Source organism: Varanus komodoensis, unplaced genomic scaffold (assembly GCF_004798865.1).
Source record: "Varanus komodoensis strain SLA01 unplaced genomic scaffold, ASM479886v1 scaffold19, whole genome shotgun sequence".
NCBI classification, from domain to species: domain Eukaryota; kingdom Metazoa; phylum Chordata; class Lepidosauria; order Squamata; family Varanidae; genus Varanus; species Varanus komodoensis.
This window is the reverse complement of record NW_025335550.1, coordinates 19,833,926-19,852,423: the sequence shown is the minus strand read 5'-3', so window position 1 is coordinate 19,852,423 and position 18,498 is coordinate 19,833,926. Positions and strand designations below refer to the sequence as shown.

General features: G+C 43.4%; 1 protein-coding gene across 1 annotated transcript; it reads left to right on the top strand.

Annotated features, from left to right (window-relative positions):
• The first annotated feature begins 3,566 nt into the window (after positions 1-3,566).
• LINGO2 (leucine rich repeat and Ig domain containing 2) lies at positions 3,567-11,997 on the top strand. The gene is made up of 3 exons (XM_044427914.1): positions 3,567-3,586; positions 7,480-7,512; positions 10,191-11,997. Exons 1-3 carry the CDS (start codon positions 3,567-3,569, stop codon positions 11,995-11,997), a joined length of 1,860 nt encoding a protein of 619 aa, XP_044283849.1.
• Positions 11,998-18,498: the final 6,501 nt, after the last annotated feature.

The following is an 18,498-nucleotide window of genomic DNA, read 5'->3' as shown; positions in this document are numbered from 1 at the left end:
TTGAGTAGAAAAGAAGAAGAGAAGGACTGCAGAAGCTGTGTTATCCAGGCCAGCCCTTCCATTAGGCAGATGCTGGGGGACAGAAAACAGCAGCAAGGCAATGAAAAACAGGGCTGTCCCCAAGGTGGCCTGCTTCCTTCAGGTGCAGTAGAAGGCATTCCCCTATTGCCAATGTCAAAATAAGATTTGCTACCAAACCATTTGGCTTTTACACTTGATATGGACATTGGATGCCACCTTGTTGTTTGCTTTAGGCAGTAAATTGTCTTGGCCCTCCTCTGTGCCTTGTACTAGAGCAATCTAATTGCCCACCTAGGTCTGTAATATCTGATGGTCAACACCTTTTCATGGGATGACCCTGGGTTCCCTCTCTCAAAGTACTAGATCTCAGAGTCACCCATGAAGCTGATGTTAGATTTAGGGCAAGTAAAAGGAAGCACTGCTTCACACGTTGCAGAAGTTAAACTGTGGAATTTACTGGCACGTGATCGAGTGATGGACATCCCATTGGAGAGCTTCAGAAGGGGACTGGAATAATTTCATCAGGAGAAGTTGAACAATGGCTACTGGTCCAGTACTGGTGCACCAGTTGCTGGAGAACATGGATGGAAGGTGCTTTTGCATTTATGTCCTGCTTGTAGATTTCCACCCCCAGGTGGCTGGCCCCTATGGGAACAGAATCGTGATGTAGATGGAGCTTGATCAGGCCCAGCCTGGGTCTTCCTATTTTCTTATGCTATTGCATTCACATTCCATACCAGCCTGCAGCTGTCTTTAAACAGCCATGTGTATGACTTCAGTCATGCTGCACAAAATTAATTCACGCATGCCGTACTACTGTTGTTAGCCAACCCAGGTTAAAAAATAATAATACTCTAAGCATGTCTAATATTGCACTTTAAAGTTGTGTCACTATTTTGAATAGAGAAGTTTGCATTCACTTCAGTATAAGTACCCATTTTCTTCTAGAAAAGCATGTCTCACAGATAAAAAGTTGATTTTTTAAAAATTGCTTATTCGTATACTTTCAAGCTGTCTATATTCTGCACCACCTTGTGAAAGTTTTTCCCTTAAAGCTGGCCTAAAAATTCAACTCCAGAAGCCTGTACTGAGGGGGAGGACCATTCCATCACCCCTTCTGAAGGATTTGTCAGTCCTAGGCATGTTTAGGCAGAAACAATCCCCAGCTAGCAAGGCAGCTGGGAGACACAGCACTTACTTCTGTCTAAACAGGCATAGGATTGACCTTCATTTTTCCTCATCTATCCCTATGCGTTTTTCCTCGTGTGCTGCAGCTGGACGCATTTCTGATTGTCTTGGATCAGCCTGTCAACTGACCTGCTGTGCAGAGATTGAAATACCCTGGAGGCACACCTTCTTTTGCCCTTCAGTGAGTGTGCCTCAGCCGTTGCCTTGCACACATGACAGCGGCACAGGAACGGAGTCCTAAAGACACACAAGTTGAAACTCAAGGAAAGATTTGTAATAGTGAGAGGGTGTCTGCTAGCTGTTCTGGGCCTAAACACGAAGATCTGGGCTGAGGGCCTTAGTGGGACCTCCCTTACTACAGCCACAGCAACATCCAGGAGGTAAGCAGGACATAGGAACTGCAGAAAAACTGGAAAACCACCAGATGAGTGGTGGTCAAGGAAATGGGGAGTGGGGTGGCCATCCTAGGGACTTTAGAGGGCCAGATTAAGATCCTCGACGGGCCAGATTTGCCCCTCCAGTTTGAGGTTTTGTACCATCCTTTTGCTTTGCTTTGCTTTGGTTTTTTTTTTTTTTTTTACTTTAGTTAAAGCCTCTATTGGGCATCTTCCTTTCCCCTTTTTAAGCACAAAGGAAGGGAGGAAGGGCTTCTAAATAGGATTGCAGTAGACAAATGGGAAGATAAGGAAAGGCAACAGATTTTGCACTGATCTGAAAAGAATATTAAATGCTTTTATTAAATCCTGTGCTCTGTTTCCTGCTGTTTCCCACATTGATTTATAATTATAAAATAACTGATATTCATAAAGAAACATGTAAACAGTCTTTCATATGCTTATAGATCCCAAACATACTGTTTCCCCCCGTGAGGAGAAATGCATACTGTATCTGCATTCATGCTGAGAATGAAAGTAGAAGAATCAATCTAATTCTTCTGGTTTCTCTATCTCTCATTCTTTCTTCCTTTTGTTTGAGAAGAAAGTTGCTTATATCTTGGCCTGCAAAATGAGAGAGATGAAATCATTCCAGACCCCAAGGTTTGGCTCTGGGAGTTGCACAAGCAGAAGTCTGCTTGTGCAATGGGATTTCACCATCTTCTCTTCCACCATAAGCTCTTAGGTTTATTGATTTATTTATCGTATTTCTAAATACGGAATAAATAAATATTTATTTATTCCATATTTCTATTGGAGCAGTGCTGGGAAGTTCACCACAATTTTACAATATGAAATGCAGCATAAAGTGCTCCATAAAAATGTAAATGTTTTCAAACTGCTGTATAAAACAGAAGTAAAAACTAAGCTACAACCTAGCAACACTACAGAAATTTAAAACAGAGGATTTAAAAGAATGCAGACCGAAACTCTAATTCCTCGAAAAATTTCTGGAAAGTAAGTTCTTCACCTGGCACCCAAAGAGTATAGGGCAAGTGCAAGGTCAAGCACTCAGCAAAGTTGATTCCATCACTAAGAGGCCACAGCAAAAAGGCCTTCTTCTTAGTAGTCAACCACTCAAGCTCCTTTGTCAGGGGCTCGCACAGAAGAACCACTGTGAATGATCTGAGGCTCTGGGCAAGTACATATGGGAAGAGGCGATCCTTCAAATAACATGAACCCAAGCCATGTAGGGCTGTGGATAGTAATGCCAGCACTTTGGATTATGGCTGGAAATGAACTAGCAACCAGTGATCACTTGGACCAGTCCCCATTGACCATTTCTCTGCCCTATTTTGGACCAGCTGCAGTTTCTGAACTGTTTCAAAGCATCCCACTTATAACAGATTGGAACAATCCATCGGAGAGGCTGCACAGGCATGGATAACTGTAGCTGATATTCATAAATGATATTTGTGTAACTGCATGGGGCAGAGTTCAAGGGGCTGCAGGGGATGCTGGAAGAGGAAGCCTGCTCTGTCACTAGGTTTCCTACAGCTGGTGCAAAAGCACCATTGAAGCCAATGGAATGCAGAGTGGGGCAGTGGCTGGTCATAAACTCCAGCGGTCCACCCAAAGAAGGATCCCCCTAAAACCATCCTTAGTGAAAGTCCAGGGCACCCTTCAATTCAAAGCCAACATGTCCCGGTAGAAAGCGGTAGAAGGCAAAGAGAGCCAGTGTGGTGCAGTGGTTAAGAGCGTGGGACTGGGACTCAGGCGATCTGGGTTCTAGTCCCCGCTCAGCCATGGAGCCACCTGGGTGACTTCGGGCCAGTCACAGACTCTCAGCCCAACCTACCTCACAGGGTTGTTGTTGTGGGGATAAGACGGAGGAGGAGAATGATGTAAGCTGCCTTGAGCCCTTTGGAGGAAAAAGGCAGGATATATATCGAAAAATAAATAAAGCTAGAGTCTTGCATGAGCATGCGAGTTTTTACCCGCGTGTATGGGGAGGAATATTCAGACACTCAGAGTTCCACCTTCATTTAAAGTGGCCGCATCCAACAATATCACAGACATGTACAGAATTCTTCTTGCCCAACAGATTGAGCAGAGGGAATTCACTCATTCAGCTGTGAATCATCAGGAGTGATCAAAGCATGAGAAGCTGTACACACTGTATTATTTTTATTATTATTATTACATTGCATCTATATCTTGCCTTGTTGTTATTACTTCATTGTGTTTATATCTCATCTTTCTTCCATGTGTAAAGAACCTAAGGAGGTTTACAAGGTTCTCCTCTCCACTCCTTGGGATGTAGTTAGGCTGAGAGTCCCTGACTGGCCCAAAGCCACCCAGTGAGCTTCATGGCTGAATGGGGACCAGAGGCTGGTTCTCTTGAGTCCCAGGTCCCTCTCTTCCTTAAGACAACCTCAGTTTCTTGAAAAAGGTGATCAGATCTTGTATTCTTTACTCCAAGCTAAATAAAGCCACTACTCTCAGTATCAACAAAACAGTGCTTATTTTTGGAGCCAAAAGTGGATGCTGCGCCCCCTTTTTCTTGCTGCTATTCTCTTTCCTCCTGTGCAGCAGGTCACCAGATAAGGGCGTCTAGATTCTGTTTTCCTCAGAATATGGACTGACCACATGCAGGGAGCTTTGGAAATTTAGCTGGCAGCTGCATGGAGCCCTACTGTGGCAGAAAGTGTGGTTGTTAATTTATTTTGATGCCACCACACAGCTCAAATAATACTGTCCAGCTACTCTAATTCATGCCACAGTCACACTTCTCACAAAACACAAATATGGCTGCAGGATCGGTTCATGGATAGGTGAGAGGGATGGAGAAATGCGGCAATGCCAAGACGTACGCGCCCGAGCTCAGAAGTGAAGCTCCTACCATAGAGAGAAGTCCAGCAAGATCCCTTTCAGTGTCACCAAGCCAGTCTCCCCAGCTTGGTATGTTTGACTAAGATACCCATTAACCCCAGCAGAGATGATAGAATTTACCCAGTACAGCTAGAAGGGACAAGTTGTCCAAAGGGCATTGACAACATGGTCCTAGCCTCCCCAGTCCTGTTCCAGCAGACCTTATTTCATTAAACAGCTTCCCCAGATACAGCGGCTTCCCGGGCAACCATCTGTGGTGCCAAAATTCCAGGTGCCCAAGGTACAACTATGTAAACATCCCAGGACACTCTGACCCTGCTCTGACTTGCAGTAAATCTCTTGCACTGAGAAGGCCCCATGGGGGAATCCCAGGGTTTGCCTCAGCATAACTCAGTTTGACTAAATGAAGAACGTATCATTGCTTTGTTGTAATAAGACAAAGTAAGGCAAATGGCACAGGGTACGGACAAACCACAAACATCAAGCAGTCCAGCTGGAGATTCAGGACTGATGTATCTTTGGTACCTTTTTTTCTGTTTTTGGTCATTCATTCATTTCTTCATTCATACATTCACTCATTTATTACATTTCTGTGCCACCCAATAGTTCAAGAAATTAAAACCCTAAAATGCAACATGATAAAATATAATGTGTAACACCTTTAAAAGTTTAAAGTAGAATAAAAGCAGAGTTAAAATGAGTTTTGCATTTCAAAGGAAAAATGCCAGAAGAGGTCTCAAGTGCTTCTGGAGAGATCAAACAGAGCTGTTAACTAATCATTTAAAAACAGCTTTGTTCATTGTTCCCCAGTTCACAAACCTTCATGTTCGGGCTGGTGTTCAACCACCATATAAACTAATGGAAATCTAATTTTTATCAGTATGTGGGAAAAGTATATAGGTGGGACAAAGGATTGTGCACAGAAATGGATCAAGAGGAGGTCTTTTCTCTGTGAAATGGTTCATCCATCTCACTAAAGGAGGAGAAAGGAAATTATCTTTTGCAAATATGCCACCGCAGATCTGACTCCAGCAGTTCATCACTAAAATCAGCAAAAAGCATTTTCCAAGTGTTCAAATAACAGGTTTAAAGTCATGCTAAATGTTCCTCTTTTCTAAAACCAGCAGAAGCCCACAGTTCCAGTCAAGACCACAATGGTGGGGTGACAGTGTTTTACTCTTTTACCCTACTGAAAATCTTTACCCTTTGAACAATACAGGAATTTAATTTAATTCAATTTAATACAGGAATTGGGCTTCCCACAGGTGTCTGCATGCCTCCTGCATCCTCCTGTATAGGCAGGAAATTCTGTGTTAAAAGTGACTGAATGATCCAGTTACTCCACACAAAGAGCATCAAATGAGCAGCTCCATCTGAGGTAACCCAGTGTGTCTCTGCATGAGTCTCTACTCCAGGTGGATTCTCTTCCACCCTTCACTGGTAAAAGCCAGAGCAGCGAGTGCCTTCCCAAACTGGGTATGTATGACTCCATCATTTACTCCATCAAACTATGTACATCACGTACTCCTTGACTATGTGCCTTAATTATCACACACTTCAGACTCACCAGCTGAAATGTTCCAGCATTTGAATCCTAGTTATTTTCCTTTTCCCTTCTTTAAATATTCTTCCATTGGTGCAGCAATGGCTGCTCATTAGGGCCAAAGTCCAGGGCCCCACATCCCTGGAGGGCCAAATGACCACAAAGAGTAGCAACAGCAAACTGGCCCAGCATCAGCACCTGGGTTTATGGCAGCAACTGTCGCTCACCTTGACATCCTTCCTTTCTTAGTTTTTAAAACTGTTATGACTAGGGAGTGGCCAGCCGGCCATCTACATTGTCACAGATCCTTTTGTATTCTTTAGCTTTATCTTTTGTATTACAAATAGATAAACCAATTCCATCCTTTCACAGCAGGAGGACGCTTATTCCCAGACAAATACATTTAGCATCAGCACAGCAGAAGTAAGCTGTAGGCAAGAGCGGGCTATCTTTCCAAAGAATGTGAAATGGCACCAGAGGCTCTCAGGCCCTCCAAGTGGCCACCCTGGGAGTGACGGCTGCAGAAGCAAACTTCATTTTATCCCTACAGTCCTGAAAATGCAAAGCTCACTTGCCCAGAGTGGTGTTGTTGTTTTAATCTGGGATGGGAAACAGTTCTGTTGTTTGTCTAACGTATGAGAAACATAGAAGTTGCAACGTGTAGCATGGATGGAGGTGGAAAGGATCAGACTTGGCTGTGTGCTTCACAGCTGAAGTAACATGCAGGGCTATCCAAAGGAGTGCCATCCCTTCCACGGTCTAAAAGCGCCTGGGGGCACCATTGCATGCTGCAGATCCAGACTGATGCCTTCACTGACCCTATTGGAGGCTGGAGCAAATTAAGATCAAAATTAAAAACCCTTTAGTCCCGCATTCGCTCATTTGCATGTCTGTTTTAACATATATGATTGCTGTTAGCGACCATGGCAAGCATCGCACACTCCGCTTGTTTTAATCCAAAGCAGCTACAGTCAAGAACTCCCTTTTGTCATCTTTCGTCATCAACTTTGCACAACTTAGGAGGGGTATGATTGTTGTCATCACATAGCATGGTCGTCTAGTCGAGTTTTTCACATTTGTCCAACTCAAATAAGTGCTCAGTGTGACGGGGGGGGGCTGGAGAGGGAGTCGTTCTTCCCCTAAACCTGTTTATTTTCAGCTCCCTGTATTAGATGGATAAAATAGGAAATGAATTCCCTACACAGCAGACATAGCAGCAGGACTGTCTTCCCAGCCTGCATTCAGGAAGTAATTATCAGAGGGGCTGAAAACTGTTTTGATCAGAATTCATTGGAAAGGCCCAAATCACAGAGCCTGATAGATTTTCGGTTGTAACTTAATTCCTAATGAAGTGAAGTCTTTGCTTGGTGAGGTTTTGACACAGCTGGACATCACAAGCAATTCTTCTACTTGAGAGGCTGCGGCGACGGGAAGGAATGGGGCCTAAATGGGTCTCGGCAGGCTTTCCTCCCAGGCAGCGCTGAAATCTCCCATTCGGGCATCAGAGAATGACACCGGGGCTTCATTCGTGTTCCCAGGCTGCATGGAGTGCCGTCGCACAGCCCTCCACACATTATCAGCCTCCGCTGAAGAGCAGCCCGGGAGACAAATTGACAGGCTGTGCAGGTCGAGCTTGAGGTGTGTTCTTGCACTTATGAGAGGCCGTTTATACCACTTTTATGCACGGCATGTCAAGCACAGATTCGTGCTGTCTGTTGCCTGCATGTCACAAGAACAGAGAGAGCCCATATTTTGTGTGTGAGTATCTTTTGAAAGGAAAAGGGAAGAGGCAAAAAGTGTGCTATCTTGTCAAAATGAACCCCAAAATATGACATAAACTTGAAACCCTACAGGAGAGGTGTCTGGCCTCAGATCCGTGAGCCAAATCTAACCCATGGGGGGCTCAGACCAGCCCTGCAGGGTTTTCCAGACAGCCCCACACTCTTTCCCATCCCCTGAATGTTTGGCAGTTCCCCAGCTTTTGCATGTGAGGATGCAGTGCTTAGTCTCCTAAGGCTTAGTTATCGGAAATGGGATCCAGAAACTAAACTATGCTGGCATTTTTGGAATTTTGCCCTCTCCCCTTTTGTTCATCCTCCGCTGCCTTTCGCCTTTGGCCCTGCAACCAAGAGCATCCTGAAACTGAATTGGGCCCTTCAGAATGAAAGGGTTTTAACAACCCTGCCCTGCAGACTTTCCTTTGGAGGATTTTGAATGGTTATTCTAAAGCTACTTTTCTCTCAATCGTCTAAATGCTAGTACTAAAATTGGGAGCTGTGCCAGTATGTCCCTCTCTCTTCTGAAGTTTGGTGGACATCCCAGTTTATTAATGTTTGCACAGATCAGGCAGCAGTTTGAGCAAAATGAGGCAGCCAGATTAATAACTGGGAGTAGACTATCCAAACAGGTAACACCAATTCAGGACTTCTGGCCATTGTTGTCTGTATACATCCAGGCCCAATTCAAGGTGCTGGTTTTGACTTATAAAGCCCAACAGGGTTAGCAACCACAGTTCCTGGTAGACCACCTCTCCCAGCCTCTATCTGCCCGGGCACTACAGTCACGTTCTGGGGCCTTTCTCCTATTGCTACCTCCAAAGGAGACTTGGTTGGGGGCAACAGGGAGGGCCTTCTCAGTGGTAGCCCCCTGCAGTTATGGAACAGGCTCCCCGCTGAGTCCTGTCTAACTGCAGCCCTATCGATGCAAAGTTAAGATTGTTCTCCATGATATGACATTTAATTAGCTTTAATATTATATTGAAATATTACGTCAGTTTCCGAAGAGGTCTTATGATTTAATTTGTGTTAGCTATAGTTGCTTTTCAAAATCGGTTTTAAATTTGGCTTTTAAAGTTTTTACTGTATTGTTATGGTGTTTTTACTGTTATCTGTATTTTTGTACTGTGTTTATTGTATTTTCTGTGCTGATGTAACCTACCCAAAGAGTTTTGACAATTGGTTGGTATATAAATAACAATTAATTGTAGTAGTAGTGATAAAAATAAGTTACCAAAGATGGGTTGTTGTGTTACGTAAACCCAGTCATACCCCAAGTGATAAAATGTATAAGAATTCTTAAGCAGCTTCCCGAATGCACTGAGCCTTAATAAACGAATTTATTTGTCCACATATTAGAGGTTTTATCTTCTGTTTGTGTCTTGGACTGATACTTTTCCTCCTTTTCAGTGTATTCTGTGGATTTTTGTGCAATTCACTGGTTGAATTCAGTGTTTCAGCAGCCAGTTAACAAAAAGCACTACTTCTTATCATCCTACCTCTAGGAAGTTAGGACATGTTGGACCAGAATTTATTAAATGCCATTCATATTACTCCATGTGGCTCTCCAAAGGGGTCCAACAACACCAGCGCCTGATGCCACCCCTGCGCTGTGACCAGGGAATGAATTACTTTGCTAGGGTTTCTTGCATATATTTATGATAGAATGCTTTCTTCTTGAATGTACTATTTATTGTTTGTATTTAGTCATTTGCAAATCTTTCTGAGTAAGACATTATGGTAGCCTCAAATTAGCTTACAAATTTCACCTCTGGTATGAACTCCCCAGCTGTAGTCTCTTCTCCCCATCTTCTATATTGGGAATGAAAAATACTGGCCCACCTTACAAGACTTAAATGTTTGTTATTATCATTATCTAAAAATCTTAAGTTAGTGTAAAGTGACATCGCCAAGAATCCCATCTTGTTAGGGTGAAGGGAGGTAACACATACCCTTCCAGAAGTTTTGGGCTACAACTTCCATCATCCTTCATCAATGAGGGTGCTGGCTGGGGCTCATGGAAGATGAAGTATAAACCAACTAGAAGGCTGTAAGCGGCCCATATCTGTGTTAAAGTTTTAAAGTAAGGTCTAAAAGCCAAGTAAGTAACCCCATAGCCAGTTGCAAAATCTACTGTGGAGCTCGGGTAGCGGTGGAATTCTAGTCAAGGCACTGTTTAAGCACCTCTCTGAACTTAAAAGCATGTGTGTTTGTGTGTGTGTGTGTAGAACTGTGGTGCTGGGAAGACAGCTGCGTTAACTGAAAACTAATGAGACTTACTGAGAACAGCGCCTTTCTTAAGCTAGCCTAACCTGCCCTTTCTCCCCTCTTCCCTCTCTCCTGGCAGGCCTGTGACGGAGGATTACACACCATCAGTGGAGTCATGCTTCACACAGCTTTATCATGCTGGCAGCCATTTCTAGGTCTCGCTGTGCTGCTGATTTTCATGGGGTCCACCATAGGCTGCCCGGCCCGCTGTGAGTGCTCAGCGCAGAACAAGTCGGTCAGTTGTCATCGGCGGCGCCTGATCGCCATCCCGGAAGGCATCCCCATCGAGACTAAAATCCTGGATCTTAGCAAAAACAGGCTGAAAAGTGTCAACCCCGAGGAGTTCACCACTTTCCCCTTGCTGGAGGAAATAGATCTCAGTGACAACATCGTTGCCAATGTGGAGCCCGGCGCATTTAGCAATCTGTTTAACTTGCGCTCCTTGCGACTGAAGGGGAACCGGCTGAAGCTGGTCCCTTTAGGGGTCTTCACTGGGCTGTCGAACTTAACAAAGCTAGATATCAGTGAGAACAAGATTGTCATTCTGCTGGACCACATGTTCCAGGACCTGCACAACCTCAAATCGCTTGAGGTTGGAGACAATGACCTGGTTTACATATCCCACCGGGCCTTTAGTGGACTGCTCAGTCTGGAGCAGCTTGCTCTGGAGAAATGCAACCTCACAGCTGTACCAACAGAAGCTCTTTCCCACCTTCACAACCTCATCAGCTTGCATCTGAGACATCTCAACATTAACCATTTGCCTGCATTAGCTTTTAAGAAATTGTTCCACCTGAAGAACCTAGAGATAGACTATTGGCCTATGCTGGACGTGATTCCAGCCAATAGCCTGTATGGCTTGAACCTCACCTCTCTCTCCATCACCAATACCAACCTCTCCACCATACCTTATTCTGCTCTGAAGCACCTGGTTTACCTGACCCATCTGAACCTCTCCTACAATCCTATTAGCAGCATCGAGTCAGACATGCTTGCAGATGTCGTGCGCCTACAGGAGCTTCACATAGTTGGGGCTCAGTTGCGTACTATCGAACCCCGTGCTTTCCATGGACTTCGTTTCCTCCGTGTGCTCAATGTGTCCCAAAACCTGTTGGAAACCCTTGAGGAGAATGCGTTCCATTCCACCAAAGCCCTGGAAGTCCTCTGCATAAGCAACAACCCACTGGCTTGTGACTGCCGCTTGCTTTGGATCTTACAAAGGCAGCCCATGCTCCAGTTTGGTGGCCAGCAACCGATGTGCGCTGGCCCAGATAGCGTCAAGGAGAGGCCGTTCAAAGACTTCCACAGCACAGCTCTTTCTTTCTACTTCACTTGCAAGAAGCCCAGAATACGGGACAAGAAGTTGCAGTACTTGGTTGTAGAGGAAGGGCAGACCGTTCAGCTCTTGTGCAGTGCGGATGGGGACCCTCAACCGACCATCGCCTGGCTGACCCCACGACGGAGGCTGGTGACCACAAAAACAAACGGGAGAGCCACAGTGCTGGGCGACGGCACCCTGGAGATCCGGTTTGCCCAAGACCAAGACAGTGGGGTCTACGTTTGTGTGGCCAGCAATGCAGCTGGGAATGACACCTTGTCAGCGACCCTCACCGTCAAAGGGTTTGCCTTGGATCGTTTCCTTTATGCCAACAGGACTCCTATGTACATGACAGATTCCAACGACACCAGTTCCAATGGGACCAATGTGAATATCTTTTCCCTGGACCTTAAGACAATACTGGTGTCGACAGCCATGGGCTGCTTCACATTCCTTGGGGTGGTTTTATTTTGTTTCTTACTACTTTTTGTGTGGAGCCGAGGGAAAGGCAAGCATAAAACCAACATTGACCTCGAGTATGTCCCCCGTAAAAACAACGGTGCGGTGGTGGAAGGGGATGCCCCAGGACCACGTAGGTTCAATATGAAAATGATTTGATGGTTGTGCTGCTAGCATTATGATATTATTTCCCCCCCTCCCGTGGCATTCTAACCGATTCAAGAGGCTTGGCATGTAGAGATGGCCAGGCTGGAGGCAGCTCCGTGTGGGCTGCCATGGTGTCAGATGGTACACAGAAAACAGGAAGACTCTCTGAGGTTGTACAGCAAAGCCTCTTATTTTGAGGCTGCGTGTGTGTTAGGGCTTTTGCAGAGTTGGCATCCAGCAACTAATTGTTTGCATTGCAAATTTTTTGGCATTCTGGGGATCTCAGTAACGAACCGTCGGCTCATGTTCACGGACGATTGTTCAAAACATTTTCTACCACTACAAGGAAAAAAAACAAGGACAAAAACCCTACAGTGTAGGATTTCATATTTCAAGAAAGAAAGAGAGACATTTGTCTACAAAATACTCTGCAGTGAAATTTGCATCTATAGCTCTCATTTGCTAAAGGCATGCATCATACATACCTTCTAGTTGGGTTGAAACCATAAAGTTAATGTGTTACTGTACCTTTTTTTTAATAGACATATTTATTGTGTACATTTTAAAGCAATACAAATGAAAGATTGTGTTCCTTTCACAGTAAGCGACCCAAGTGTGATGACACTCTTCCCACAATGACAGCCAAATTCCCAAATCGAACCTCTGTAGTCACCAACGAAAGATGCTGCCTGGTGTCCTAACCCATGTCAAAGACCAGACAGGAATGGTTGAGGCAGGCAGAATTCCCCATGTCCTCTCCTGCTGCACTTCTCTACATGTAAAGACAGGGCATGTGCCTAATTTTGATATAGAATGGAATATTTTTTTAAAATATCTGTGAGATCACGCTGGACCAGTCTACTGTAAAAAGTCCAAGGTCCAGCTTCCTGGTTGCTGTTAGCATAAAAGCTAGCAAATTACACTTGGATGCTAGCCTTCGTGTCTCCCTGACCCTGCCTCCCCTGCCCAGCCTTCTGTTTTGATTTATAATCTGTTGTTAACATGTTGATGTGTACTGAGAGCTAGAAGCAGAGAAATACATTCTGCCGTATTCCCGGGGAAATGCTGTCAGTGTTGCATTTATGGAAGTGAATGAAAGCATACAAAAGGTTGGCTGGCCGGCACGGCCTCCTCCCGGATGCCAGCAAACCAGAATTAGCCATCCATCGTGAGATGGAAGCCACCCAGCGTAATGCCCTGTGCTTGATAGCATCCCCAGGTACTGCCAGACTACAAGCTGGTGTCCGTTTGGGGCCTTTAGCCAATGTGGGTTAACCTATACAGTCCTTTGTTTCTGGATTTTCCCTCACAGAAACGTTCCCTCGCAACATGACCCCCTAAGAGGAAAAAAAGCCTCATGACACTATTTCTAGTTCCAAAACTAAGGCGACCAAAACGTTATGAGCAGAGGGATAAAACTTTTATAGAGGGCCACACTTGGATATTATACACACACAAAAAGATATACATATACACATATATAGTATCCTGGAGTGGGGTATATATACGTATGCCTATGTATTTTAAGAACATTTTCACCCTTATTATTTTGTATCTCAGAATAACTGTAGAACAGCTGCACCCAGGACAAAGACGGCACCTTTCTGACAGAAATATATAGCATATAGCCATGTTGAGCAGAAGTACTCCTGAGGAATAACTTCTAGTCTGAGATGGCGTTAAGATGGCTGCCATCCCTGGCTGCCATCATTAATGGAGAAATGTTACAGTGTGAACTGGTGGCATAAATGGCCACAATGGGAAAGGTGATTTTTTTTTCTGTGATTGCCTCTAAAAAAGAGTACCACGGCCACTTTGGAGTCTGGTCTGAGCAGCCACGTATGTCCCAGGTTCATGGCACTGCACAGCCCTCAGCCGTAACGAAAAGAGCAGGGCAAGTGCAGAGCCAGTTCTGTGTGAACTGGCTCCAACATGGGCAAAATCTAAACTCTGCTAATGTCTGTCATGTGGTTATTTTTGATAATTTCACGATGGCTCTGACAGTTTCTTCCTGCCACTTTAGTGCTTAACATTGCCTTGTCTTTTCTCAGCGTGAAAACAGATACTCTGTGGGAAGGAAAGGACTGAAGGCTGGCATAAGAAGTGCTTGTGCTTCTGTTTTTGTGCTGTTTTTCCTCCCAAGGTCATAGAAAAGGGCTTGGAATTTGGATCATGGTGGCAATGTCACATAATCTCAGAGTGATCGAAACTGAGGCAATATGTGCTGAGTGTTGTTGAACATTTCAACATTTTCGCTGAAATGACCCTTCATTTCTTCCTTCAGATATTTGGCCGATAATCACAGAATAATTTTTGAATGATCTTGAAGAACTATGAAGAACAATAATCAGTGAGTGAGCAGTTATTTTTTGTTGTTGTTGTTGTTGTTTAGAAGAGAGATTTTTCAAAGCCAAGTATGGGATTTAAAACACATCTATGGAAGACATACATCCATATTTTATGTCTGATCTTTCAGGGAATGTAAGAAAGGTAAAAGTCATCTTCTTAGAGAGTCCTTGGGACTAATTAACTGCAGAATATGAGTTGAATAAATAAACAAACAAACAAACAATGATTGCCTACAGTTGAGATTTCAAAGCCGTTTTAAGGAATTTAAAATGCATTTTTCTCTCCATTCCTTAGATGTTTTTTTTCTAAATCCACAGGATTTAGAATGCAATAAAGTCAAATTATCAGTTGCACTGTGTCATCTGCAGTTCTGTTTTCAAATCAGTGTAAGACCCAATTTTGGCGGTGCCAATACAGAGTACTGTATTAGCAACCCTTGCCATTATCTTTCCAAACAGTGGGAGATCAGCATCGTGTTGTATTTACTGTGACTGCCCTTGCAGCACTCTTGGTACATCCCATCCTAGGCATAGTCCTGTTTCTGCAGAATGGCAGCTGGCCAATTCTTATTTACAGTATGGTGCAAATAATGACCACACATCTGCCACACCACACCAGTTTGGCCACTCAGGACAGGAGCGTGAAAACCCTGGAAGGGCCTGGAAGGGTTGGCTTTCACTTTATTTTGGGAAGTAAACACCTTGTCCCTTGTCACATGGCCATACTCTTCAGTGCAAGACCACCACAAGAAACAATTATGCGATTGCAGTAACTGTGCTATGATTGTAATTAATTATGATTGTAATCAGGCCCAGTTCACATTCACAGTTGCACTTCTGAAGCCATTTCTCAGTGGCATCTTTTCACACTGAACTGGGTTGCTTTTGGTAATAGCACTAGGCAGGCAGGGTCGGGATTATGGCTTTTCTAAAGTTGATTGGCCAGCAGAAAGGAAAGATGTTAGGTGAAAAGGAGACATGAGCTAGATGGTTCCTGTATTCAAAGGGCCTATAAGTAACATGGGGATTAAAATTCAAGTCGGCACAGGATTGTGCTGCCTGACACAGGGCAGTCTGCGATGCTACACAGAACCCAAAGCCAGTGCAGGGATGGGATCCAGGTTTAGTCAAACTTAGTGTAGTCTCATTAATTTGAATGGGGCTTCATATGTGATCTGCAGACCCCTAAAATCCATTCAGCGGCACACATACATTTGAAAATGTACAAAGTATAAATTATACTTGTGAAAATGTGCACAAATGCACTTTAATCCATGGGGGAAAATGCAGACTTTTCAAAGATATGTATCTTCAGAAAATGCATAAAATACACATGACTCTCCATGTATGAAGAGAAAAAATAAATCTCTCAATCCAGTATGGATGCAAGTTAGAACAAGCTTCCAGGGGGAATTCAGACAACTTCATGGAGTTCAAGCTTTGTTGATTCATACAACCATAACATACGCATGCCTAACCCTGAATCCATCCCGAGTTTTTTTTGCCATGTGAGGCAGAAAAGTGCCATTCACCATACCTGCTGGTAAATGTGCGCTGGCCTTAGAGTAGCTTCGGATGTTAGAGCATCGGGAAAGGGTGGCCAACTGCCTGTGCAACTCGGGCCTTTATTTCTGGGTCCCTTAGGTAACATCCAAACTGGAGAATGTCAGATGGTAAGGCAGCTCCAGCATCACTGCAAGGTGAAACTTGTGACTTCTTCAGTACGACAAATGCAGAAACACAGGAAGTGTGCAACAGTTCATTTCTTCTCCTGCCTCTCCCTGCCATCCTAAAGCTGCTTCGAGGGCTCAGGTCCTGCGCTCAGGCGAGGTTCCATGCCAAAGCAAGCTTCTAGAATGCTCTACTCAGGGTGCAACGCTATGCAGGTGTAGATGGGGAAAAGACCTGAAACACTTAGCATGCCCCAGCCAATCATCCTTGTCAGTGTTTTTTGGCCTAAACCTGAGTAGGATTGCATCCAGAGCAGAGGTTTCTGGAAGTTTGCTTTCTTGTGAAAGGCGATTCTGTCACCAGCCATCCTTCTATCCATTTAAGCTCTTCTGGAATTTAATAACGTTACACGACCTCAGTGCAAACGTGCTGACGAACAAGAGATTGTTGTCAGGAATGATTTACACAGCCAGGTTTCTGTAATTCAATTGTACTTTCAAGTGGATAGTGAAAATAAGCAAAACAAGGCAAGATGGTTGAATGGCTATTTGGAAATTTTCATTTACATTTGCTTTGTAATTAGCATGATTTGCTAATGATCCATTTATATTTTTTTTATTTTTTGTTCAGGGACAATGCCTTTATTTACTGCTAACAATAACATTCTTCCCCCATCCCATGGCTCCATTCCTGATGAAATTCTGGTTTGGGCAACCTTTTTCAATCCAAACAAAAGCAATATTTTCACTGTTTTTGAACTGGATGCAGTTGCAGGCACACATTGGATGATAGGATTGCAAGAGGAGCCGTGCTGGCAAAAATTAATATCATATGGATTGTTTAGAAGTGAAACTATGCAAGATCTCACCTATATGAAGTGAGAAATGATTTTTCTCTGCTTTCAGGATATCTGATTTGTGTGGCAGTTTAAAATGCAACATAATTATGGGGAATGACAAACATATGAGTATAGGGAAGAGTGAAAAATCAGTAATTAGTCCACCTCATTGAGAATACTATTACATGTATTGCTTTCTTATTTACAGTGGGCAATATTTTACTCTTTGCCTGCTATGATTTATTTCTATAGCCCTTTCTGAGAAATACTATCGTGTGCTTTTTTTTTTTTTTCTTTCAATTCCTTGTTTACTCATTGTTTGCTCAGGACTCCAGTTCTGTATTATATTTGTGTTTTTCACTGATACTTCAAGAGTTTAGTATAATCATACAACAGCACAGTTAAGCCTGTTTCCCGCACCCCTCAAATTACTAGCACATCTTTGTGGCCTCAATCACTTGTTAGCCATTTGGACTTCCGTTGCAATCAATGGTTGCATCTGCTTTGACTTCAAGTATATTTCTTTTCAATAGGAGAAGACCATCACTCTTCATTGGCTTGTTTATGTACCAGAGACTTTGACGGTGTAAACTGAATGAAGGATTTTAATTTCAGTGAGAAATACAGGCAAGAAATAGCTAGGAGCTAGAGGATAAAGGAAGAAACTCCAGATTATGTTATCTCAAACATGTCCTTTTAGTAGTGATCACTACTAATGCTGCAATCTTATAATATTTACTTATGAGTAAGCTATTTAAACTCAAAAAAGGAATTATTTATGAGTGACCATGATGGTGATTGCACTGTAAATATATTTAAATATCATTTTGGGAAGGGAAAGAAGGAAGGCAGCATAAGTCTCTTGGGAAATGGATTAAAGAGTTGGACTTTCTACGTCATTCTTCTTCTGTAAGAGATGTGACATTAAAAACATGTAAATGGTGGAGTAATAATGATCTCCAATTGACTCATAGGGCTACTTTGGCCCACAATAAGCCATGCATACTATGAGATGTATCCAATGCTAGTCCTATTTGGATCGTGTTATGAGTTCATCTCTGTATTGCCAATAGCTAAAGCTCTACAGCCAGTACATCAGTTCATAAAATTTCATTTTAATAGACCCATTGGAGTGCATGAGACCTGTTAGATGTGAGTTCATTTCAATGGTTCTGTTCTAAGTAGGACTAACATTAGATGCAACCATATATTCACAAAAGTACACATGCATACTTTATACATCATGTTAAATGTACGTGTTATTCATCTCACCTGTCCCACGTATTTACAAGATGAGCTTGGCAAGCCATCCGCTCTCAGCTGTACCATGACACTGGCCTTGTTATAAGCGTTACTAAGTAAGTTGCTCAGAACATTGATAAGTGCTATATGGATGTTACACGTTACAATAAGATTATGATTAAAAAGTCATCTTGGGCTGCAAACCCAAGGAAGTCATTGAGATCCGTGGGCATTCCTGTTGGATAAACATGGTTAGGGTAAAGTTACCCAATTGCCCTCATTCTATCACCTAGCAAGAATGCTTTAAAAAAAATGATTTTTGCTTCCCAGCAGAACGCAGTCACAACGTGCTATGAGTCCTTTTTGCGATAAAAGGACAAATAGCAGGTGCTGCAATCCATATGAGCTTTTCTC

Coding starts and splice junctions, on each gene's coding strand:
- LINGO2 (XM_044427914.1), top strand. CDS start 3,567: ATGCGAGTTTTTACCCGCGT. Junction 3,587..7,479: donor ATGCGAGTTTTTACCCGCGT/GTATGGGGAGGA, acceptor GGGTCTCGGCAG/GCTTTCCTCCCAGGCAGCGC. Junction 7,513..10,190: donor GCAGCGCTGAAATCTCCCAT/TCGGGCATCAGA, acceptor GCTTCACACAGC/TTTATCATGCTGGCAGCCAT.